At 53.5% G+C, this 24,851-nt stretch overlaps 1 protein-coding gene across 10 annotated transcripts in view; it reads right to left on the bottom strand.

Moving 5' to 3' along the window:
* HIP1 (huntingtin interacting protein 1) overlaps positions 1–24,851 on the bottom strand; it is a 163,375-nt gene that overhangs the window by 9,736 nt on the left and 128,788 nt on the right. For 7 of the 10 annotated variants that reach the window (XM_037880879.2, XM_043531269.1, XM_037880878.2 and 4 more), the window contains 17 exons: positions 23,594–23,734; positions 20,656–20,713; positions 19,356–19,431; positions 18,726–18,860; positions 17,350–17,447; positions 14,729–14,801; positions 13,884–14,067; positions 13,396–13,484; positions 12,954–13,070; positions 12,556–12,657; positions 6,143–6,337; positions 5,468–5,615; positions 3,027–3,113; positions 2,143–2,250; positions 1,911–2,047; positions 1,427–1,537; positions 664–722 (listed from right to left, as the gene is read on the bottom strand). In XM_037880879.2, coding sequence (XP_037736807.1) covers positions 664–722; positions 1,427–1,537; positions 1,911–2,047; positions 2,143–2,250; positions 3,027–3,113; positions 5,468–5,615; positions 6,143–6,337; positions 12,556–12,657; positions 12,954–13,070; positions 13,396–13,484; positions 13,884–14,067; positions 14,729–14,801; positions 17,350–17,447; positions 18,726–18,860; positions 19,356–19,431; positions 20,656–20,713; positions 23,594–23,734 — 1,918 coding nt within the window. The remainder of the gene's footprint in view (positions 1–663; positions 723–1,426; positions 1,538–1,910; positions 2,048–2,142; positions 2,251–3,026; positions 3,114–5,467; positions 5,616–6,142; positions 6,338–12,555; positions 12,658–12,953; positions 13,071–13,395; positions 13,485–13,883; positions 14,068–14,728; positions 14,802–17,349; positions 17,448–18,725; positions 18,861–19,355; positions 19,432–20,655; positions 20,714–23,593; positions 23,735–24,851) is intronic. The other 3 variants (XM_043531270.1, XM_043531271.1, XM_037880883.2) reach the window with 1 other exon arrangement.

The following is a 24,851-nucleotide window of genomic DNA, read 5'->3' as shown; positions in this document are numbered from 1 at the left end:
GCTCTGGTGGGCAGGCGCTCTGAGGGTGCGCGCTTGTTCCCTCGGGGTGGAACTCCCCATTGGGTCGAGGGTGCTTAGGCCTTGTTCTGGTGCCCTGCATGGGGAGCTGCCCCACAGCCAGTGCTGCCGGCAAACACTGGGCTCTCCCTCAAACAGCGCACAAGAGACCATGGCTACCTGCATGGCTGCGTGGGCATCAGGGCTTGGATACCATGTGCCTCGCAGTGGTACCAGCGCTGCAACACAGGGCGGTGGGCCTGCGGGGTGGGAGGAGCACACTCCCCACAATAGCCTCCCCGCTGTCCCTGGAACATAGCGAGGTCGTGGGAAAACCCCAAGCATTTTTGTCTTTACTACAAGCACCGCTGACCCCTCCCCCTGTTGTATTTAGCATCTTCCTTTGCTTTCACTGCTTGACTGTGATGTTTTAATGGTTTTACTGTTGCTCAGCATGAATCAGCCCTTTCACTGCGCTTCACAGGCGGGAGTCCTCCCAGCCACGCTGGGCGCCCGGCCAGGGCCACAATCCCTGTTTGCAGTCCCCCTGCAAGTCAGCGGTGGGCTCGGCGTTAGAACCCTGCAGTTCCTGTGCTCATGGCACCAGCCCACGGAGCTGCTCTGACTGCAGACAGCATGCGGGGTAGATCTTGACTTTGTACTTACCTCTCATTGACCTCCAGCTTGACCCCGGTGTCCCCAGCCCGAGACTTGCTCAGCATATCCTGTTGAGAGCAACAGAGCCATGGTGTGAAACTCATGGTCAGGGTGTGCGCGTGCGCGGACACCTGGTTACACAGGACAACGCAGATCCTCACCGATCACCAAGCCCAACCACAGCGCCCCTATCACCCCGCACGGGGACCAGCTCCCGGCGCTGTGACTGAAAGCCCACGGCAAGGGCCTGCGAGCCGCCTTCCCTCACCCCACTGCCCTACTGCACAGCTCCATCTGCAAGCGCTGTCCTGAGCTGCTGGCACCGTGCTGCATACCTGACCAGAGCTCGAGGGGACAGGAGATGGGTCTAAAGCAGCCCTTCAATGGCTCCGATTCTCCCAGTGCAGCATTAGCCTGTGGGGCCACAGTGGGTCTGGGCCCACAAGGGAACATACCAGATTCCAGCCACTGACATCACCTGGCTGCAACAACCACAGCTGAGGGCTGCCAGGCAGCTGCCCTCCATGTCTGGCTGGTCAGTGATCTCCTGAGACAAGCAGGAATCTGGGAGGCTCCTGGTGATGCAGCTTTCGGTTGCTCAGTGTGGGCTGCTGACTGGCTGGAGTCTGCCCTGTGGCATCTGCGTGGAACTTGCTGTGTTACTTTGGTGACCCCGGGGCTGCTGGTTTGAATCACCGCAGAGCAGGGGTTGCTGGGAGTGAAGCCAGACAAGGAACAGCTCCCCACCCCCCCAGCCACTCTCCTGTCTCACCTCTATCCTGGCAACTGCTGTCTCGACAGCGGCTGATGTGGCTGCCATCTCCTTGTCCACCAGGTCCCCCAGCTCCTCCTGCTCAACGTCCAGGCCTTTGGGCCGAAGCTCCTGGGAGGAGAACTCGGGAGAGTGAACAGCCCGAGCAGGAAGGGGCAGCGGAGGGCTAAAAAGCAGGCCACACACACTGACACAGCCCCCAGCCTGCCAGGGCAGCCACCCCAACGGGGCACAGAGCAGGGAGGATGCATACCCCAGGAGTTCCCCTTTTGGACCGTATCTCCTGAGGAGTTCCACAGCCTCCGGGGTCTGCCCCTCTCAGAGACCCTCGCCCCCGCCCCAGAGGGATCCTCCCAACCATGCCTGTGGCCCACTCTGGAGCAGTCAGTCTCCTATGGCCCTGTCCTAGGCTGCAGCTGCTCAATATGCAACAGGCCCCCTGCCCAGAGAGGGGTCTGACTCCAGCTCGTTCCAGCCCTCTCACCTCTCCGATGGCGCTGATTTGGCTCAGGCAGTTTCTCACGGCGGTGCAGTCAGCGCCCCCCAGGGAGGCCTCGTCTTTCAGGGCACCAAGGTAGCGCAGGGCCTCGCTCCCGCACTGCTTACACGTCTCTGACAGCACTGAAACCAGGCCACAAAGGCAAGAGCTGGCTGAGGAAGGCAGGAGCGCGCAGCGGGAACAGCCCCAGCCCCCTTGCCCCGGCGGGGATACTTACAGTCAGCAGGCTCCATAGGGACCATGTGGGAGGTGGCGCTGCCCTGCAAGATGGTGTCACTGATGAGGTGGGCAAATAGGGCCACGCACGGCAGCAGGCTGCTTACATCTGCGGGCAAGGGAGACAGAAGGGGGAGACGGCCCCTGCTAAGTCACTGGCCACCTCAGCGGTTGAGCCAGCCCCATCGCTGCCCTCTCAGTCCCTTGGGCAAACAAGACTTGCAGGTTTGAGAGGGTCAGATTCAAAGGGAGCTGAGCAGGTATGTTCCTTACTCCCTCAGGGCACCAGAGCCAGGCGCAGACCCAGCCCTGAGCCCTCACTCACCGCAGCTCAGAGATCCCCTTCCCAGGACGATGTCCACAGCAGCCATGCATGCACACGCCGGCCTCAGTATCAGGTCAGTACAGGCACAGAGGGCGTGTGCAGCCCCAGTGCATGCGGCCTCACTGCACCCCGGCACCACTATGGCTTTGGGAACTACAGCCCAGCCCCCTCTGGACTCAGTTTCTCACACTCTGCACTGGAGCTGAGCTCGCTCTTGCCCTGCTGCGGCCAGGGGAGCCAAGGGCTGCTGTTGCTTTGCTTCTTGGGTGCTGTGGGAAGGGTCAAGTGCTTGGTGTGACACGCTGAGTGCAGGGCTCCAAGAGGGGGCACTGTGTCCCTCCCACACACGGCTGGCCTGTGGGCTGCGGGGTCTGAGGCTTGGCACATCCGTAAGGAGAGAGGATGGGATCTTCTGGAGGGACGCCGGATCCCTGTGGAAGCCCCCACAGTTTGCTCTGCCAGCACTCCTCAGCCCCGAGTAGCCCTTGCCGATGGCGTGCAGAGGAAGGTGCACGGTGAGCCCGCAGTGAGGGGGCTCAGGGCCCCGGCAGCTCTCTCACCTGAGCGGTTGGAAAGGTATTTGCCATGCACGCCCTGAAGCCGCTCTATGCAGTCGGAGGCAGCCAACGTTCTGCTCAGGAGATAATCTGCACACACAAGAGAGACCCGGAAGGTACTCAGCAGTCTGCGCAGCATCCGGGGCTACACACAGACTCACCCCCTGCCCATCCGCGTGCTGCCAACACCTGCCCAAGGGGCTCCCGGCAGAGCCTGCCCCTGAGCTACTCTAAGCCCCCGACTGAGCGATGGAGAGTGCTGTCCAGAGGGGCTGGGCTCTGGGACCAGTCACTCGTTGCCCCAGTTACACAACGAAACCCCCTCAAAACCAGCGGAGATGGAGGCAGCACGGCAGGGCCAGCTGGCTGCATCTTGCTCTTGCCACCCCCTGGAGCAGAGCACAGCACTCGGTGCGGGCGCTCTGGAGCGAGGGCAAAAGGAAAGGCCTGCAGGGAGTCTGGCCACCTCTTGGAATACTGGACTTCAGTGCATTTGGGTCCTTTCCAAAGGCAAAACGTTTGCTCTCCAGAAGAGTTACTAGGAGCCCTGAGGAGATGTTGCCTCTGGCAGGGCTCCCCAGTGTGTGTGTGTGTGGGGGGGAAGACTCCATCACAGGAAGGGCGGTCATCCCAACCTTCCCTGCAGGCTGGGGCAGAATATGAACAAAGGGCTCCTGAGAGCTCCCAACCCAGGCCCTAGTCCTGGCTTCCCGATTTCTGCCCTCAGCCAAATCCCCACACTATGGCCGGAGCCCCCTCCTGCCAGGCAAATGCCTTTTACTCCTGAGGGCATTCTGCACCAAAAAAAATATCAAAATTCTCCACACAATATTTTAAAATTCTGCCAGTTTTATTTGTCAAGAAATAAATGCAGAGGCACCAGCATGGCAGTGGGGAGCACAGGCCACTGGCTGCATGTAGGTGGAAGATCACCCTCTAGCTCCCCCATCCCCCGGACACGGACTCAGCAGTGAGGCTGCACCCGACCCTAACACAGCACAAAGCCTGCACCTGACCCAGAAACACCCTGGGGTCCTGTCCCCCTGCGCCAGGCGCAGCAAGTGTGGGGCAGGCAGGCTCAGCCAGGCAGGATCCAAGTGTGGAGGGGCTCAGTGTGGGGGGATCCAGGTGTGGGGTGAGAAGATTCCGTGTGGGACAATCTGGGGGCAGGCAGCTCAGTTGGGGGTGTAGGTGTGGGGGATCTGGATGCACAGAGGCTCACTGGGGGGTGGGGGGCTCCCAGGTGAAGGTGGCTGGGGCTCAGTGGAGGGCTCTGTGTATGAAGGTCTCAGCAGCTGGGTTTGGGTGTTGCGGGAGTGGGGCTTCATGGGGTAGGAGTCTGGGTGCAGCTAGTTGGGGGTCAGGAGGCAGGGGGTCTGGGTGCAGGGGGGCTCCAGACGCAGGGGTTGAGATTCCGTGGGGTGGGGTTCGGGTAGAGAGGGCTACAGGGGTTCTGGGTGTAAGGGGTGAGGCTTGGTGGGGGTGTCGGGGTATGGGAGGTCCGGATACATGGGGGTTGGATGGATGGGGGAGCAGCTCCCCATACAGTGACCCCTCCCCCTGCAGCTGAGGAGACATGAGGGCAGCAAACAGGAAGCTGCTGAACTTCCTGGCGCTGGGAGAGGTTTCTGGGGGTGGGTCTGACACAGCCCTAGCTATTCCTTGCAGGGGAAGAGGAAGTCCCGTCTGCCCAGCCGAGAGTAGCAGCTGATCCTGGCTCAGGGTAGGAGCCACTGGCTGGGGTGTCCCCAGCCCTGCGGTGATTTACCTCTCCACTGGCTGTTCCGGGTGTCTGAAACGATGTATCTGTACAGCTAGGGAGTGGGGCGTGACTGCTCCTGCTGCTTCCCTGTCAGAAAGTCATTTTTTTTTGCGGGGAAGCAAAGAAATCTGCGGGGGATGTGAATTCTGCGCATATGCAGGGGTGCAGAATTACCCCAGGAGTAGCCTTTGCACTCATCTGTGCTGAAGATTTTAGGGAGGGACAGCAAATGATTCCTTGGGACACACCCCTAACGTAACTGACTCAGTTTACTGGACGCACACGGGTCTGTACGTGCACACACACTCTACTGCAACTCCAGAGCTATGGAACACTTGGTGAGACACCCCTGAAATACCTGGCACTGGCCAAGCACTGCCTGAGTGAGGGTGAGTGGGGTTATGACCCCGGAAGCTGCAGTCAGTGGCACTAGCTCTAGGCCAGTTTAGCTGCCAGGGAGCAATCCCGAGGGTTTATCCTCGGCAGCTCCTAGGGGAGGCAAGTGGCTAGCCAAACGCTGAGACTGAATTCTGGGCCGGTTCCCCCTGAATGGCACCCAATCCTGAATTAATAAGAGCTTTTGCCCCTTGTGTGTGAGCAGCCAGAGGTCAGTGCAGCTGGATACACCCAGAACAGAGGGAGGAGCCAGCCCAACCCTTACGGCAAGGCAGCTAGGCCATACCTGCGGAGCTCGTGCAGCTGATGTGGGTGGGGTCATCGAGTCGGTTCAGGGAGTCCTGCACTATCTGCTCTGCCTCCTGCACCGTGCACTGCAGCAAGACAAACTGCTCGTCCAGGAGCCGCTGCTGAAGGGCCTGCTCACGGCTCTCCTGAAGGACACACAAAGAGAGGAGAGACCTCAGGGCCTTCCCAAGCTCCAGCCAGGCCTCCCTGGCACCCAGGAGGCTCTGGTCAAGAACGGCAAGCCCACTGACATGCCAAAGCCATGTAATCGAAAGAGTAAGGGCCGTACCTGGCTGCTCTGGCTCCAGTTCCTTCCAGCAGGAGGAAAGGGGGCAGAAGGGGACTAAAACACCACAGCCATGGGGTGTTCCCCTAATCTTTCCATTTAAGGAAGAAGAGTTTTGGGGCTATCAGTTCCTAGCATGCAATGCTCCATCTTGACCCGAGCAGTCAAGCAAGGAGGAGTCCAACAGCACTGCATGCTGGGACGTGCAGCCTCTGCACATCACAGCTCCATGGCATTAGGTCTACTGCATTTCACACAAGAGCTGCCCGTGGACTCCTGCCAATGCACTGGGGGAAGTCAGGGTGCCCGGGTGCTCAGGGGATGGAGTGTGGCTGTTGCCATGTTGCTGTCCACCTTGGGCACCCCCACACTGGCAGACAGCAGTACCTTCTCTCCCAGCCGGGTCTGCAGTGTCTCCAGCGATTTACTGCTGCTCTCCTTCTCGCTGTCCAGAGTGTCCTTTAGCTGCTGCAGCTCGGCCTGCAACGCCACCACCTCCTGGCTGCGCTGGGCCACTGCCACCACCAAGGTGTCCCTCTCCTGCTCCAAGCCCGCTGTCCTGGTGCTACGCTCTGCCTCCGACTGCAGGGCAAAGGGAACAGAGGGAGGAATGGGGAAAGAAAAGATGAGAGTGGACCAAGCACCCTCATTCCGGGATCCCTCCTCCCCTACTATATTCCAAAATTAAACCACCTCGGAGCCCAGTGTGCTGGGGCAGCGAGTTCCTGCCGCCTGCGATGCTGGCGCTGCTCCAACGCAGTGTGACGTCAGCCGGTCCCGCTGGCAGGCTGAGCACACCCAGACTTACCAGAAGATACCCACTTCCACTGCCGCTCCACAAGCGGCAAGCTCCCAGCCAGGGAGAGCTCACTGGGGGAAGCACGCGCTCCAGTGGTTTCCCCAAGAATTGAAATTGGGGGGAAGGGGGGGTTCGAATTTACAGGGGGGGTTGTCAGGGCTGATGAGGGGTGAGACTGTGAGGGTGAAGGTGGGCTGTATGGCACCATAGTAAAAACTGAAAAATGTTTCATGACCATTTTATTAGATTTAACTCATGTTTTAAAATCATCACACAAATTAAAGTTGGCTACTCAAGCCTTCTATGAAGCACTACGTCTACATCCTTCTTGGTTTCTTGTTATAATTTTGCACAACTCTGTTAATGAACTTCTGGAATGCCATGCGTTCATCTTTGGTGGCTTCTCGTGTGTCCGGTAGTTCCACTCCTTCAATTGATATGCTCACTAGTTCATTCACATGATCAGGCAGAAGGCGACTTCTTTCAGAACACAAAATTCTATTCAATGATGAAAAACAACGCTCAGCTGTAGCTGTTGTGACTGGGAGTAGCAAGAGATGAATTCCTACTTCTTTCATCCCAGGAAACAGAGCACAAAGATCAGGTCGAGCCACTAGTGATGATAAAAAAGAAGTTGAAGTCAAATATTCATTCATTCGTCGTATGATATTCCACTCTGTGTTCAAATTCTCTATTCTGTCCTGAGCACATGGCAGCCCCATTGCTGGCAGTGCCTCACTCCACTCAGCTGTTGGTGTTTTATAGGATATGGATCTGTAAAAGCTATGCAGAGGTTGAGCAGAACCTAGAAGTCGCTGTTGTAGATTTTTAAGAATCAAGTCTGTGTATTTTTTCAGTTGTCTTAAACACTTCTGTCTTCTTCACTTAAGGATTCAATATAAATGCCTTCATTAGTCAATTTCTAGACTGAAGTCTTTGCTTCTTCCAGTACTTTTTCCATGGATAGAATCATAGAATATCAGGGTTGGAAGGGACCCCAGGAGGTCATCGAGTCCAACCCCCTGCTCAAAGCAGGACCGATCCCCAATTAAATCATAGCTCTCTGATTGATCCAAATGTAGCTTCTATTGCTGGACAAAGATCTACTACTGTTGTAGCAGATGCCTGGATGGCATTGTTTAATGACCCAAGTGGTTTCAACAGTAGATTTACAAGAGAGAGAATGGCAATAGTCTTCTCTGAACGTAGTAGCAAAAGTAATCCACCAGCCTCACTACTTAGATCCATCCCATCTTGGTAGATACTTTCCAAAGCCAGTAATAATGGCTGGAGTAATTTTAAGACAACAGCCAAGGATCGCTCCTGAGAAATCCAGCGGGTTTTCCCAGGTTGGACTAATTTGAACTTCAGTCCAGTGTATCTTTTATATTTTCCAAGATATTCAATCTTTTTGGACTCTTGCTGAAAAAAGAATATAATGAAGACATTAAATTTATAGCTTTTTAAAATGTCTTTTGAAGATTCTGCAGCTCGTACTACTGCTAGTTGGAGCAGATGGCCTCTGTAGTGTGTATAGGAGAGATCAGGGTTACACTTTTCTCTGAGAAAAGCTTGTACTCCACCATGTCTTCCAGAGAAGTTTGCACCTCCATCAAATGTACAAGCAGCCATCTGTTTGGGATCCAACTGACAAGCATTTAACTCTTCTAAGATGTGGGTTGTCACAGATGCAGCTGATGTGTCTTCTATAACTTGAACATCTAGAAATGCATCTACTGGCCTACCCCTGACATCAAGATAACGTACACAGTGACTTAATACTTGATGCCCATTTGCATTGATGTATTCATCAGCCATGCAAATTTTTTGAATGTGGTGAGAGAGTTTACTTTTTCAACTGTTGAGTCTTTCACGGTTGCACCACATGCTTCTAGTCAGTCAGTTGAGTTTCTTGCAGAAAGACAGTGAGCATTTGCTGGTCTTGTTCGGAACCAGTGTTCAGCTTCAGGATGAACAAGTGACAATGCACTTAACATTGGCCTCCAGTTTGTAGCGTGTGGTATCTCTTGCTTAAATAGAAAGTAGGATGCCACAGCCATGTTTGTTCACATGAACTGTGTTGTGTCTCCAGCATTCTTAACAGCCTCATTAAGTACTTCTAAAATTCGCTTTGAAAGTGGGCTTATAAGGCTTTCTGCATGTTGAATCAGTCCAGAGTCCTGGTGTTTTGCAGCCTTTTCACGTAGTTTGTCAGCACTGGCTTTGCTGATCGGTTTGACAAACCAAGCTCCTCCACTTTTACCAATTATCATAGAATCATAGAATATCAGGGTTGGAAGGGACGTCAGGAGGTCATCTAGTCCAATCCCCTGGCTCAAAGCAGGACCAATCCCCAACTAAATCATCCCAGCCAGGGTTTTGTCAAGCCGGGCCTTAAAAACCTCTAAGGAAGGAAATTCCACTACCTTCCTAGGTAACCCATTCCAGTGTTTCACCACCCTCCAGGTGAAATAGTGTTTCCTAATATCCAACCTAGACCTCCCCCACTGCAGCTTGAGACCATTGCTCCTTGTTCTGTCATCAGCTACCACTGAGAACAGTCTAGAGCCATCCTCTTTGGAACCCCCTTTCAGGTAGTTGAAAGCAGCTATCAAATCCCCCCTCATTTTTCTCTTCCGCAGACTAAACAATCCCAGTTCCCTCAGCCTCTCCTCATAACTCATGTGTTCCAGTCCCCTAATCATTTTTGTTGCCCTCCGCTGGACTCTCTCCAATTTTTCCATATCCTTCTTGTCGTGTAGGGCCCAAAACTGGACACAGTACTCCAGATGAGGCCTCACCAATGTCGAATAGAGGGGAACGATCACGTCCCTCGATCTGCTGGCAATGCTCCTACATATACACCCCAAAATGCCATTGGGAAGCTTTCCTTCTTCGTAAACTTTTTGCAAGAGGTGCACCAGTAGCCATCTTTTGTAACTTCAATAAATGGGAACACTTTGACTGACAAACATTGGGAACTGCCTTTAGGTTTTGGAGACGCTGTTTCTTCAATAGGTAGCTGTATTTGTGCTTCGGGCTGGTCGGATGTAGATATACCACTTGAACCTTCAGATGACATGTTGATGTATTCTTGGTTCTTGATGTGTTCTTCACCTTGGTTAGTTTTTGAGGCCTTTGAATGGAAAAATTGTTGTATTGTTTTTTTTCTTTTCATTTTCACTTTGACCTGCAACATATAAAAGAGATATGAATAAAGTAAATGTTTTGTTAGGATAATGCAAATTTAACATGAGGATAATGCAAGTTACACCAAAACATATAACAGATCTAAATTTCTAAAAAAATATAAATTAAAAAAAAAATGTATGTAATTGAAATTGATTTTTGAAAAGTAAGCCATCATGGGATAAGAGGGAAGTCCTCTCATGTCTTGGTAACTGGCTAAAAGATGGGAAACAAAGGGTAGGATTAAATGATCAGTTTTCAGAATGGAGAGAGATAAATAGTGGTGTCCCTGAGGGGTCAGTACTGGGACGGTTACTGTTCAACATATTCATAAATGATCTGGAAAAATGGGTAAACAGTGAGCTGGCAAAATTTGCAGATGATACAAAACTATTCAAGATAGTTAAGTCCCAGGCAGGCTGCGAAGAGCTACAAAGGGATCTCACAAAACTGGGTGACTGGGCAACAAAATGGCAGATGAAATTCAGTGTTGATAAATGCAAAGTAACACACACTGGAAAACAATCTCAACTATACATGCAAAATGATGGAGTCTGAATTAGCTGTTACCACACAAGAAAGAGATCTTGGAGTCATTGTGGATAGCTCTCTGAAAACATCCACTCAGTGTGCAGCGGCAGTCAAAAAAGCCAACAGAATGTTGGGAAGCATTAAGAAAGGGATAGATAATAAGAGAAAATATCATATTGCCTCTATATAAATCCCTGGTACGTGCACATCTTGAATACTGTGTGCAGATCTGGTCACCCCATCCCCAAAAAAGATATATTGGAATTGGAAAAGGTACAGAGACGGGCAACTAAAATGATTAGGGGTAGAAACAGGAGGAGAGATTAAAATGACTGGGAATTTTCAGCTTAGAAAAGAGATGACTAAGCGGGGATATGATAGAGGTCTATAAAATCTTGACTGGTGTGAAGAAAATGAATAAGGAAATGTTATTTAATCCTTCACATAACACAAGAACTAGCAGTCACCCCATGAAATTAATAGGCAGCAGATTTTAAAAAAAACAAAAGGCCGTATTTCTTCACACAACATAAAGTCAACCTGTGGAACTCTTTGCCAGCGGATGCTGTGAAGACCAAAACTATAACAGGGTTCAAAAAAGAACTAGATAAATTCCTGGAGGATAGGTCCATCAGTGGCTATTAGCCAGGATGGGGAGGGATGCAACACCATGCTCTGAGTGTCCCTAGCCTGTTTGCCAGAAGCTGGGAATGGGCAACAGGGGATGGATCACTTGATGACCTGTTCTGTTCATTCCCTCTGAAGCCCCTGGCCTTGATCACTGTTGGAAGACAGGATACTGGGCAGATGGACCATTGGTCTGACCCAGTAGGACCATTCTTATGTAAAAATTAACAACAAAAAAAATGTTTAGTACAGAAACTCCACAACACAATGACCTCTCAGATAGCAATGATCTGAGAAACAACCTTGGCAAATAATGCATTTTCAAAATCTTGGCCTACTAGGAAACATATTTATATAAGTTTCCATTCCCCGTCACAAATCTAGCATTCTGGAGCAAAGTCAGTAAAATATAGTCCAACAAACAAATGTTTATTTAACGTGCCCCTCACTTTTCTCTCCACTGCACCCCACTCACCCATGTTGTCCTTGGTCAGTGGAGACTCAGAGTTCAGAGGTGCTTTCATGTGAGTACACCTCCCAGGTGGGGGGCAAGAAGGCACCCTGCTCGTTCCTCCAGCTGCTCACTGTTCACTCTGGCCACTGCTGTTCGTTGTGCCACCGTTCACTCCACCACTCTGTTGCCAATGGCTCTACGCAGTCACCTTCTGCTGCCACCTGCCACTGTGAGTTGGTCTCTTGAGGTTCCACCCAGCTCTCAGTGATTTCAGCTGAGCTCTCAGTGTGGAAAACCTTGCAGCTAGTGCAGTCTGGGCTGTGTCTTCCACAGAAACACTGTCCCCACAGCAGGACTAAGCACTTGCATCCGATGAAGTGAGCTGTAGCTCATGAAAGCTTATGCTCAAATAAATTGGTTAGTCTCTAAGGTGCCACAAGTCCTCCTTTTGTTTTTGCGAATACAGACTAACACGGCTGTTACTCTGAAACCTGTCACTTAGACCTGATCATCAGTGATTTCAGCTGCAATGGTCACTTAACAGAACAAAAGACTATCTATGGAGCCTAATGAGCTTTGTCTTTAAACAGTGGAGAGGGACAGGTCTCCACCCTCTCTCTTGATGGCCTCAATCAGCACAGGCTAAGTACATTTCTACTGCCCTTTACTCATACAGTTAGAACAACATTTCATTCCCGCGCCCGCCCGCCCACCCCCCCATCCAAGTGATTTGTAACCCAACCCCAGCCAAAATCTATCACTTGGGAAACACAGCTCTGTTTGCTGGATACCTAGGTAGATTAGGTGTGAATGTAAATACAATCTGGTCCTGAAGCCTTCCCCTGCAGCCCCAGCTAATCACTAGCTCGTCAGGGAGAGCTCATTTAGACTTTGCTTACAAATCATTTGAAATTATTAGGTTGGCCAACACCACCGAAATGAATGCCCTGACATTGTCATAAAAACAACAGCTGTATAAGGAAGCTAGTCTATGTTCATACTTTTCAAATCTATGATACTTTTTCAGATACACATATTTTATCATACACTGTATATGCTTTTAAAGTGTGTATTAATGTTTCAGTTTCAACTCAAATTTCCAAACAGTCACTAAATTGGCATGTAACTAGTTCACAAAACTGGGGGTGGGGGTGTTGGGGAAATTCAGGAGGGGTGTAGGGAAATCACTGATGCACTCACCTGCAAACTGGATTTCAGAGTGCTTTGGAGGGCCTGCTGCTCCTGCTTGCTGGCTGTGAGCTCTCTCTTCAAGGTTTCCAAGACCTCTACCTGTTCCTGAGTCTGCAGACAGAGCAGAAGTAACCCTTGAGTGTGCACATCACAGGGTGGCACTCCCTGCCCCTGGGCTGTTTGTTACCCACTGGAGACCTTAGCTGCGAGCTCAGGATCTGATCACATCACCAATCTGCAGCCTTCTCCCCTCTCACTCCTCGCTTGTACCGTCCCGCGGGCACAAGACTGTAGACCTATCTCTACTGCACGGACTCCCTCACGCTGGGCTCTACCCACCCAGCACCCCCAGCTGACACTCCCACGCTCTGGGCCTTCCCTGCTCCGCTCTGCACACTCCGACTCACCTTCCTCTGGGCCTGCTCGCTCATGCGCTGGAAGGAGTCCTCTAACTCTTTCTTCTCCTGCTCCACATCACCTTGGGCCTGTCTCGCTACCGTTACCTGCTTGGTAACCTCTGCGTTCTGGGGAACATCAGCAAGAACTCATCAGCTGCGTCAGCCCCTGCTCCTCACCCACCCAGTCACTGGACAGGGCCGATGCCTCACCTCTGCCCCATCCTGCTCTCAGAGCAAAATCCTGTTCCCTGGTGTGGTGTAGGGGGAGGGGATTCCCCACGGGGGATCTTCGCCCACTAGCCTCCGGAATAACAAAGCTGGCTCCCCACAGGGCACGATGGCCCATGGGTCTACAGTGGCAGATCCCTGCTACTCCTGGGCATGAAACCGACACAAAGCCAGCAGGAGGCTTGGCAGGGGTGGAATGAAGGAGAGGGGTACCGGGCCCTACCTTGCGCAACAGGTCAGCATGGTTCTGCACCAGCTCGCTGTACTTCTCCTTCAGCTTGGTGTACCGTTGCTCGTTAGCCTGCGCCTTCCCTGCAACACAGACACCCACGGGGTGAGCGACCTGGGAACACACGTGCCAAGGACGTCTCCTAAGGAAAATCCCATCTCACTGGGGCAAACGAGCGACCCCATTCCTACAGCCATTCCGGCTTGAACATGGGTCCCAACAGCGCTCCCTGCTGAGAGAGCCCGGGACAGGAGTGGCCTGGAACTCTGCCCCCCAACCCAGCCTACCCCGCTTCCTGCAGCGCCCCCTGCTGAGGAAGCCTGGGATTGGAGTGGTCAGGATCTCCCCCCACAGCCAGCCTGCCCTGCTCCCTGTTGATAGAGGCTGGGGCTGGAGAAGCTGCTAGCTCCCCCCTCTCTTACAGAAGAGGCTGGGCTGGGGACTCGGGGCAGCCCCCGAGCAGATCAGAGGTCTCTCCTCACTCTCTATCTCCGTCAGGCTCCTCTGTGCTTTCTCTGTGTCCTCCCACTGCTTCTTCAGCTCCTCCAGCTCGGTGCGCAGGAAATCGCCGTCATCCAGGGCCTGCTGTTTGAGGTGCTGCTGCTCCGCCAGCTCCGCCTCCAGCTCGCTGATCCGCCCCCTCAGCTGCACACCTAGGCGATGGCTCTGCAGGTCACCAAGTGGGAGAGGTGGGCTGGGGTGGGTCAAACACCCTTCTAGCCCCAGCTGCCTCGATGCCAGCTGCCCTTTGAAGGGGCAGTCTGAAGCCCAGCTCTTACACTGCTGTTGCTAATTAGATCTGGGCCAGCCAATCGAAGTGCCCAAGGCCCATAATTCCTAACAAGCCCATTAACAAAAGCACCAGCCACTCAGCACGCAGGGATTCTGTGGGGAGTTATAAAACAACAGCACTCGGCATAAGCCAGTGCCTGAACCGAGTTGTCTAAGCAGCTGTCACTTGACAGCACGGGTGTCCCTGGGACAGTGAGGAAACCCGACTCCTCCCTAAGGTGGCAGAGCAGAAATACCGCCCCTGGTGCAAGCCTTGGGCACAGGAATGGTCTCTGCAACTGGGAGAGTAACAGCCCCAGGGTCTTGGAAAGGTGGCATCTCTGGAGCCATGCTGGGCCCCTGGTTCAGTGTGACTCAGTGGGAGGAGCTGCACCACGCCCGGCGTGTTTCCCATCCAACATTCGGGCTACCAGGTCTGACCCGGCCCCGAGACACAGTGATCGCACCAGTGAGGTCCAAGATCTGCACATCGCTGGCCACAGAGCGCACAGCCCGCACACTGGGTTAACGTCAATAATATGGGCTATACATTCACCTCTGCCTTGAAGTTCTCCAGCTCCTCCTTCAGTGCACTGATCTCACGGTACAGCTGCTCGATCAACCGGTCCCTGGCAAGGAGAATGACACCAGTTGCTTCCTCCATGCTGTGCCCCTTAACCCGTGACCCTGCCGCCCCACGCACAGGAGGTTTGGGGATCAGATGGGAATTACACAAAAAATATTATGAGGCCAATACATGAACCCAGAGGTGCCCTCCCCTGGGATCCTGCGTGCAGCACTGGTTACCCTGTCTCAAAGAATACTGCAGAAGAAGATAGGGTTCAGGGACGAGCAATGGTCAGGAGCCTGGAACGCTCTCTTATCGAGAGAGAGAGAAAGAACAGAATTGTTTGCCTTAGAAAGAGACAGGTTTCAGAGTAACAGCCGTGTTAGTCTGTATTCGCAAAAAGAACAGGAGGACTTGTGGCACCTTAGAGACTAACAAATTTATTAGAGCATAAGCTTTTGTGGGCTACAGCTCACTTCATCGGATGCACAGAATGGAACATATAGTAAGAAGTGTATATATATACATATACACACATATATATATACATACACATACACACACACACACACAGAGTGACAAAGTTCCTCCTCTGCCTTGGTGGGTCATGTGCTTATTGGCAGATTTGCTCGTCTCAGAGGTTCACGGCAGCCCTCAGTTTGGCCACTTTTGTGGCTCAAATCTGCCATTCACTCAGTTAGCCTCATCACTGGCCAGCATGGGGAAAAGGAAGAAGAACAATCCCTGCAGTCTCTGCTGATCCACCTAGTGGTTCGGGGAACAAGCCAGAGACCTTCCCCTCTGATGGAACCCACAGTCCAGGTCAACTCTTCCGGTATCAAGTAGGGAGTTGGGGGAATGGAGGCATGGGGGGAACCCGGGCCCGCCTTCTACTCCGGGTTCCAGCCCAGGGCCCTGTGGATTGAAGCTGTCTACAGTGACTCCTGTAACTGCTGCGTGACAGCTACATCTCCCTGGGCTATTTCCCCATGGCCTTCTCCCAACACCTTCTTTACTTTCACCACAGGACCTTTCTCCTGGTGTCTGATAATCCTTGTACTTCTCAGTCTTCCAGCGGTACGCCTTCTCACTCTCAGCTTCTTGCACCTTTTGCTACCAGCTCCTCGCAAGCATGCCACAAACTGAAGTGAGCTCCTTTTTGAACCCAGGTGCCCTGATTAGCCTACCTGTCTTAATTGATTCTGGTAGCTTCTTGATTGGCTGTAGGTGTTCTAATCAGCCTGTCTGCCTTAAATGTTTCCAGAAAGTTCCTGATTGTTCTGGAACCTTCCCCATTACCTTACCCAAGGAAAAGGGACCTACTTAACTTGGGGCTAATATATCTGCCTTCTATCACTCTCCTGTAGCCATCTGGCCTGACCCTGTCACAATACATACAGAGAAGTTGCAAGTTTCCATACAAACTGTAAGAGGTTAATTAGTTAAGATGAGCTATTATCAGCAGAAGAAAAAAACTTTTGTAGTGATAACCAAGATGGCCCATTCAGACAGTTGACAAGAAGGTGTGAGGATACTTACTTTCGGAGAGGATAGGATGGGGGTATACAAACTAACAAATGGTCTAGAACCGTGGTTTTCAACCATTTCTCCTTTGCGGACTCCTAACCAATTTCAAATGGAGGTGTGGACCCCTTTGGAAATCTTAGGCACAGTCTGTGGACCCCCAGGCGTCCGCGGACCACAGGTTGAAAACCACTGGTCCAGAGGAGGGAGGCTGGGATCTTTTATTCCCTGAGTCTCATAACACAAGAGCATGGGAGCATTCAATGGAACTGAAAGGTGGCCAATTTAAAACTGTTCAAAGGAAGTATAGTGTCCTCCAATGCATTGTTAGCCTGTGGAAGTCATTGCCATAAGATGGAACTGAAGGCAAGAGCTAAACAGGTTGCAAAAAAGGCTTGGACTGCTACATTAATACAGAGAAGAGCTGTAATAGCTGGAAAGGATCTAAGCCCAGCTGCTTCATGGTGTGAGCAGATCTAACTACTGGGGTTAGGAGAGAACCTCCCCTGGGGGAGCTTATCCCATCACTGCCTCTTTCAGGGTTTTATCCTTTGCAGCAGCTGGAGCTGTGCATTGTCAGAGACAGGATACTGGGCTGGATGGAGCCCTGGGCCGATCTTGTCTGGCAAGCCATGTTCCTAAATGACCCACCGAGGTCCAGCCGCTGCTGACTGCCAGCTCGCAAGGGCAAGTGTGTGGGGCTGGAGGAGACTTTCCTTGTCTATAACACCACAAGGAGCTGCACAAGGCTCCGCTGTGCTAAGTGCGGGGGACATTGCCAGCTGCTGATTATGTGTTTCAGCTCCTAGCCCACTCGCCCAGGTTCCAGCCTACAGCCAGGCATCAAGCTCCTATCGCAAAGCCAGCCCAGACTCAGAGAGCTCGGCCTGTTGCTCAGCACCCTTCACAGATGAACCCCCAGGGCAGGAGAGCCCTCACCCGTCAACCCCAGGGTGCCCCTTGCAAGAGAGGCCCAGGCCTTCCCCAGAAAACTGGACCGCGCCTTGCCTCCGCATTCACAGCTCCTTCCCCTGACACTGAACATGCCCCACCAGCAGTGATGGGGCCCCTGAGCCAGCTCTCACTTGTCATCCTTGTTCATTCCATTCTGACTGTTGAAGTTGAAAGGATCGTTACTGAACGAACTGCCAAAGATGTCATCAAACTTATTGTCGAACAAGCTCTGGAGGGGGAAACAAACACAGATCCCTGGAGTCAAATCTACCACCGCCCCGCACATGGCCAGAAACACTGCACATGGACTGGGCACCTGCCCGCCCCCATCTCAGCCCCACCCCCTCACAAGGGCAGACCCCTCCCCCAGACACCAGGATCCCACTCGTTAGCAAGATTGGCAGCTGCCCCACGCCCTCTAAGGGACAGCTCCCATCAGCCATGGGCCCCTATCTTTTATGCAGCCTGACCCAGCTTAGGGCAGTTCTACTTGCTTTATTAAACAACAGGGTACTGCAACTAATCTGATCCAGATGGGGTCTGACTGGGACAGACAGACAACTGCAGCGGACAGAAGGCCAACCCTGTCTGGAACAGCAAGCGGAGCAGCTACTTATGAGGTACTTGTAGTGGTGAGAGTTAGCTGCATTTACCAGCAGTTGACCACTAGCTGCCAAAGGAGTTACTGGCATGACAGAAATCCCCTGTTCTCTTCATGTGAAATATCACCATTAGCCACTACAAGAGGCAATGGGCCAAATTTGCTGCCCTGCAGCCAGGCAGTTATTTATCCTAGTGCAAAGTGAGTTTAAAATGCCACCACATCAGAATGGCCGTGCTCCACCCTGGTGCAGGAGACTCCCCAAGATGCAGAGACTCAAACCCAAGAGCTGCAACTAGGGGAATCTATTGTCTGCTCCAAATGGCACTGCCTAAATAAACAATCTTATGGGTATGTATATACCACCCACACCCCCAAAAACCATTATGTTAACTGGAGATGTAGGAACCACTTCGCCTGCCACTGAAGTGGAGCCACCTCTGGGCTGGTGTATTAGGACAGGAAATGAAGCATGTCATGTGGATCTAGAACTCGAGGGGAAATGCAGGAGAAGCCAAATGTGATCAACCAGTCATCACCTAGCCAGGACACCAGAATTACCCCCTGGGATTTCTTCACCGACTCTTGGTTTTATGTCTTATTAGCCAGACAGCACAACACCCCCAAGGGCGCTAACTCAGTACTAAGCCCATGGGAATAAGCAGCATTGATGCTGCTTCCTGTAGTGCCCTGGTTTTTCCATATGTCATACAGCCAAACACGCACCAGGCCTTGAGTATGTTATGAGACCTGAGATCACAGCCCTGGCAATACAGCCCCAGAGCCACTGCAGGGCATGCAAAGGCCAGGCATACTTCTCTTGGCAGCTGAACACCTTGCCAGACATAGGCAGAGCCAATCGCGGGCTCAAAGAGAGAGACTGATGCCAGGGGGCCAGGCACTCACCTGTTGTGATGCTGTGTCCATCTCCACTAGATCGGTGATGGGCTCGCTGTCTGGGGACGAGGCCTCAGCCGGGATGACCACCACGGGACTGATGTGCTCTGACAGAGCCGAGGCCCGCAGAAAGTTGGGAGGATTCTAGTGCGGAAAGGGAGAACTGATGGCGGGATCTTGAGAAAAGCGGCTCTGTGGGACACAACGCGCCCAAATCTGCCTGCCGCACCACCCCAGGCAGCCCAAGTGGGGTCGTTACAATGCTACGAGGCAGCGCTTCGTCTCCCTTCTCTAGCACAAAGGATGGCCGAGTTAGTGAATAGTGTTGGTGCCTCCCAGTATATTTTTCAATGAATTTATTCTTTACCAACAAAATTTCGCCCAGCTCTAGTAGGGATCTCTGAAAAGCAACCCCCCTATAAGTGCAAATATGGCTTCCAAGACTTGGCTGCAGGCACCCAGCATTCAACGCTGGGGTTTAACTGACTTGCCCAGAGCTGTGAATAAAACCCAGGAGTCTTGACTCCCAGGGCCCTGTTCTAACCACTAGACACTACTGCCTAGTCACGCCAATGGTCACTGCAGCCCCTCCCTCTCAGCCTGTGCCCAAGGGCAAGAGAGAAGCCATTCGGGTCTCACCTCTGGGAGCTGTGGGATCTGAATCAGCCGTTTAAAGTACTGCAGGTTGCTGGAGCGATAGAACAAATCTTTCAGCCTGGAAGGAAATGGGACGTAAGGGAGGGGACTCTGATGGCTGAGGCAGATCCAGGCAGCCGCAGGACGCAGGTGGCGCCCTTCATTTAACAGAGCCCATCGCTTGTGGCTCCACACCAGGCATCCCATGCAGAGAGGGAAAGGCAGCCCTTGACCTCAGTTACATGGACGCTATCCTGCCATACAACGCAAGATGGGGATCCTGGGAAGAGAGCTAACGGCTCTGCTCCTTGGAACAGTACCCGGACATGTGCCTCAAGCCAAGTGGCGAACACACTGGTAAAAGGTGAATCCAGGAGGGTGGGGCCCCTCCCCCATACACCTAGGGACGGAGGGGCCATCACTGATGCAAAGAGCAGCTGACACTAAGAATGAAGGGGAAAGAATTTACCAGCTAAATCCTTGAAGAGCCAGCCACCAGATCCATCTCCCCTGAGTTTCCTGCTTCCCTCATTGGTTTCCTACCCCTGTGAATAAGGTCCCCCGCAGGGAACGTTCAGGATATCACAGCCTACCCCCCCTCCAGGCTGGGGAAGGTGAAGGGGGAATGAACAGAAAACGCTCGCTCGCTCGGTACATTTCCAAGGGCAGAAGGATTGATGGACCCAGCAACACATTTCTAATGTGTTCGTTGCTGCAGCATGCATGCACCATCAGGCTGAGGCCAGCCCCAGCCCCAGCGGCCAAGCTTGTTAACCCTTTTTAAACCCTGATTATCTTAGCCCCGAAAGGGCCTTTACAGGAAATGGCTCCGAGACTCCAGGAAAGCCCAGGGGAGATGGGCTGCACCTTCACATTTTCACCGCACTGTGATGACTGTACACGGTAGCCAAACCGCAGCTCAACGGTTTTAAATCACTGGCTGACACCTCCCATACAATGCCATTAGAGCCCAAAAGCCTCCTTGGATTTAATAAGGCAATTATTGTTCAGTGCCAATGGGTTATGCCAACAGCATGGGGGCAGAGAAGAGGCCAGCCCAGCTCTAGGATAAACATTTGTGAGCTAGGGGACTCAGAAATTAGGACTTTGTTCGTTTCTCAGCCACAGACGGTTCATTTCAAACCCAGGGGGCTCTTGTCCGCCCCAAGCCTGCCTGTAGACTAGGTCTGAGTGGCATGAGTTACCTAACAAGTAATGAACTTAGGAATAGCCGCTTTGAGCTAAAGTCAGCATGCAAAGGATAAGCGCCAAAGGTGACAGGCTTGGCATTCAGGGCACTTACTTTCTGAACTGCTCCAGGAAACGGTCCCTGTGGCCCTGTAGTGTGTCAGCGGGGAGGCCTGAGGAAGAGACACAGGATGGAATGCAAAGGAAAGCTCTCAGCTCCCAGGTCTCCTTGAGCACGCGCCAGGAATCATGCTCATTTCCAGATAGCTGAGTAGCGCCACACAGAGGGACAGGGCTGCACTGGAGAGCAGCCAGTCCTAGAACAGTTTACCACTGCAGCCTCAGACTCAGGGCCGGGGGCGGGTCCCCTACTACTTTTAGGGGTTACCCCACTTCTGACTTATGGGAAGGGGTGTAGAGGGTTTGTTTTGGCCCCTTACTTCTCCCTGTGTGGTCAGCCACAGGGCCAGGCACTGCAGAGAGCAGTGACAGCAGCCACAGCTGTCCTGTGGAAGGAGCCAGGGCACGATGAGGGGTTGGTCCGTGGAGAGAAGGGAGGGTGGGTGTCCCGCAACCACAGCAGGTCCCACTGCCTGGGCTTGGCTCTTCACTGGCATAACCCAGGCTCCAATGCCCCACTCTGGAGAAGCCCCTTTCATCCCAACAGGAAGTGAGAGGGGTAAGGAAAGGGGGGGGCCACAAGGTGCGGGATAATGGGCAGGGGGAGGGGACAGTCGGGGTAGAGGAGGAAGTGAGGCAGAAGGCGGGGGGGTAATGGGCAGGTGAGGGGGTAGAGGAAGAGTGAGCAGAAGGTGGGGGGGATAATGGGCAGGGGGAGGGGGCAGTCAGTGGTAGGGGAGGAGGGGGCAGAAGGTGTGGGGGAATAAATGGGCAGGCGGGGGTGCAATCAGGGGTAGAGGAGGAGTGAGCAGAAGGCGGGGGGGTAATGGGCAGGTCGAGGGGGTAGAGGAGGAGTGAGCAGAAGGTGGGGGGGCAAACGGGCGGGGAAGGGGTCAGTCAGGGGGAGAGGAGAAGGGGGCGGAAGGCAGCGGTAACGTGCAGGGGGAGATGGCAGCCAGGGGGAGGGGAGGAAGCAGGGCAGAAGGTGGGGGGCGGTATGGGCAGAGAGGAGAAGAGAGTCCTGCTGTAGCTGGGCTCAGTGCAGAGGATGCCAGCACAGGAAGCCGCCCAAGGTACACCCTGGCACCTCCAGGTCTGTCCACGTTCCCTAAGGGCACCCCCACTTTCCCCCCATAATTCGAGCACTGCTCAGACGCTCCCAGCAGGTGGCGCTGCAGGGCAGGAGCACTGGCGCTGAGATGGCTCCCAGCTAGAGGAGCTAATAGCGGAGGAAGCCTGGCTGGGGCAGGTCCTCGGGGTCTCACTCATGGAGAGGAAAGGGCCTTCATTTGCACTCAGCCAGGGAGCTGGCAGCAGCTGTCTAAATCCAGGATCACTGAGGTGCCGCTTTCTCATACCACAGGAAACAATTTGAAGCTATTAAGCCAACCTTGCCGAAGTCCAAATGCCTGATGCAATCTTTGCAGATTGGTGCACGGCTTGGATCTGTGCCCCGGGATTCACCCCGGAAGAAATGCAACAGCTCGGTGAGTCCTGGGAGCTGCGGCCTGGAGGATGCTCTCATTCTGGGGGAGCTCAGGTTGGGGGATGAACATTTCCCACTGCTCTCTGCTTTTACTCCTCCAGATGCAGAAACCCCCTTGTGGCTACGATTCCTTCAGGGCTGTACTGATGAGGGCACAGGGTCCTGGCCTAGACACAACTGCTGAGTACCTTGGCATGGGCAGGGAGGGAGGCCAGCGCCCTTGCGGGGAGCGTGTGAGGGAGGGCTGGGGCATTCTAAAAGGGAAATGTGCTCCTTGGGGGTAGCTTTATGAGCCACGAACACAAGTCCCCTCCGGCTGGCATGCAGGGGGATTCCCCCCATGCCTTTCACTGTGACGCAGCTGCTCGGGCTTCCACCTGCACCTGGTCAACCTCAGTGACCTGGCCTCCTTGCTTCCCTTCCTCTGTCTCCTCTTTCCCCTTCTCTCGCTCCTCTTGGCTGCGCCCTCTCTCCCCCATCGCACACATCCCGTGATCTCTGTCCCTGCCTCCCCTTTCCCTCTCCCCCATAGCTTGTTTCTCTGCCTCACTCTCCCCACCCCAAATCTCACCACTTCTCTGTTCAATCCCACCCTCCAACTGCCAACATCTGTGGTGGGGGGGGGGGGGGAAGGGCCTCAGTGGCAAGCCCAGAATCCAGTTTTGGGAACAAAGGGGGAAGCATGCTGGTGTTTGGACTAGCCTCCCCTGGCCCTTGGGGTCTCCTATGCCCTGCCCTGAAGGGTAGAAAGGGGATGCCTTGTTCCCTTTTCCCGGGAGGGGGCTGCCAGTCAAGTGTCCCCCCTCCCCTCCCCAGGGAAGGGCACAGCTGGAGTCAGGGGCAGGGGGGCACAGCTGGTGCAGCAGGCGCTTCAGCAAATGCAGGGCCCAGCCACGAGCCTAATGCTCCGTTGGCCCAGGCCAGGCGGTTCAGCATCAATCCACACAGGCACCTCAGCAGTAACTGTGCCACACCTCTCTCCCCGGGGTGGGGCTCTCTCTGCACTGATCACAGACTCAGGCAGGGCTGCCGTTCGATCGACACCCGTCAACACAGCTTCCTCATCAGCTGGGGGAGCCACCGACCTCCCGCCAGCCGCACTTCCAAACGCTACAAGTCTGAGACTAGGCAGGAGTCAAACCTGGCCTGGTCTCTGCGCGTGACACAGAGCGAGCCACTGGGCCAAGCTACCGAGCCAGCCCCCGCCAGTGTTTTAAACCAGCTCTTTGCCTGGGCACCCTGCGCTCTGGGAACAGAGGTCTAAACACACAGACGGGGCATTTCCCTGTGCTTGGCACACCTGACACACGCACAGCCTTGGTACAGGGCTCCGCCTCTGAAACAGCTGCTACAGAAACTTTAAATCTGCTACATCAAAGCTTCTCAGGACATCCCAGCAGCGAAATGGCAGCTGCCGGACACTCTCAGAGGCTTGCTGTGTACTTACAGGAGTGCAGCTTGAAGAGGAGTTTAACAGTGTAGTCATACAGATGGCTGCAGTCCAGTATCACCTGTATCAGTGGGGCCAAGCGGCACTGGCCAGCAGCAGTGACCGACACGGAGCGAGACATGTCCAAGGAGCTGAATACTAACAGGAGAGAGAGAGACAGCGTGCTCAGGGCTTGTTCCATGAAATTCACTGATCTCCCTCTCTCTCTCTCACACATACACCCATCCCATGAGGTTATTCTGCACAGCTGTTCATATAAGTACACTTTGCTGTTGTACACACACACACACACCATGAGAATATTCTGCACAGCTGCTCATATCACTACACTGAAGCATCCAGACTATTGTACGTCTCGGCTGTTGTACCTTTCCTCCCCTCCATGCTAACCTAAGAGTCTCTATCCTTATTTCATAGGAACTTTGGGAAAAACCAAATTCCATCGGTTTTAAGCCAAAAGGAGGAAAGCGAATGAGGGAGCTGACAGAAAACTGCACTGGCCCACCGTTATCCACGGCTTTGCTAAGGTAATCTGTGCTCAGGGGAGCTGCAAGAAACAGTCCCATACTGTGAGACACACGGCCATGGTCAGAAACACCTGGTAACCAGATGAATAAGGGACATTCAGGTAGTTCACTAGCAGTTTTCAGTGGACAAAGCTGGTTAAGTGTTTGACACTGAGGAGGGATCTCTCCTATGTGTATATTACACACGTTGTGATCAATTTGCTGAGAGGAGATTCGGTGCTGTCCCCCTCTACTGCTGGGGGCTCGTAGTGTGACAGGAGAAGGAAGTTTCCATGTCTGCTGGCAGCAGGATTGCTCAAGAGAGGGTCAGGCCGGGAGGGTTTCTTGTGGGCTGGGACTGGGAGGAGTGCAGCGTTTGAAGGCAGCTGACTGGGTACATGTCACCCCAGAACAGGCAGCTGTGGTGTGGCAGCCCCTGTGCAAGGAGCTGGAGTGGCTGCCCCGAGTTGGATACCTGCTGGGAGGAGCTGCTGCACTGGGACAGGACAATGCGGGTGGCCCCCCCAGAGAGACTCACCATGGAACAGAATCCAGGCCGGGGACCTGCAGGGATACCTCACTGCTTATCATAGAGCAATGGACAAAAAGGGGCAACCCCCCCAAGCCCGAGAAGTCCTAATTCTGGTGTGGCCCCCAAAGGGCCATGCTAGGAATTACTTTTGAGCCACTGACCACTTCTGCCTGCCCTAGTACGTCACCCTTTTATCTGAGTGCCCCCTGGGACTGCC

Source organism: Chelonia mydas, chromosome 17 (genome assembly GCF_015237465.2).
Source record: "Chelonia mydas isolate rCheMyd1 chromosome 17, rCheMyd1.pri.v2, whole genome shotgun sequence".
NCBI classification, from domain to species: domain Eukaryota; kingdom Metazoa; phylum Chordata; order Testudines; family Cheloniidae; genus Chelonia; species Chelonia mydas.
This window is presented reverse-complemented; position numbering and strand designations above follow the sequence as displayed.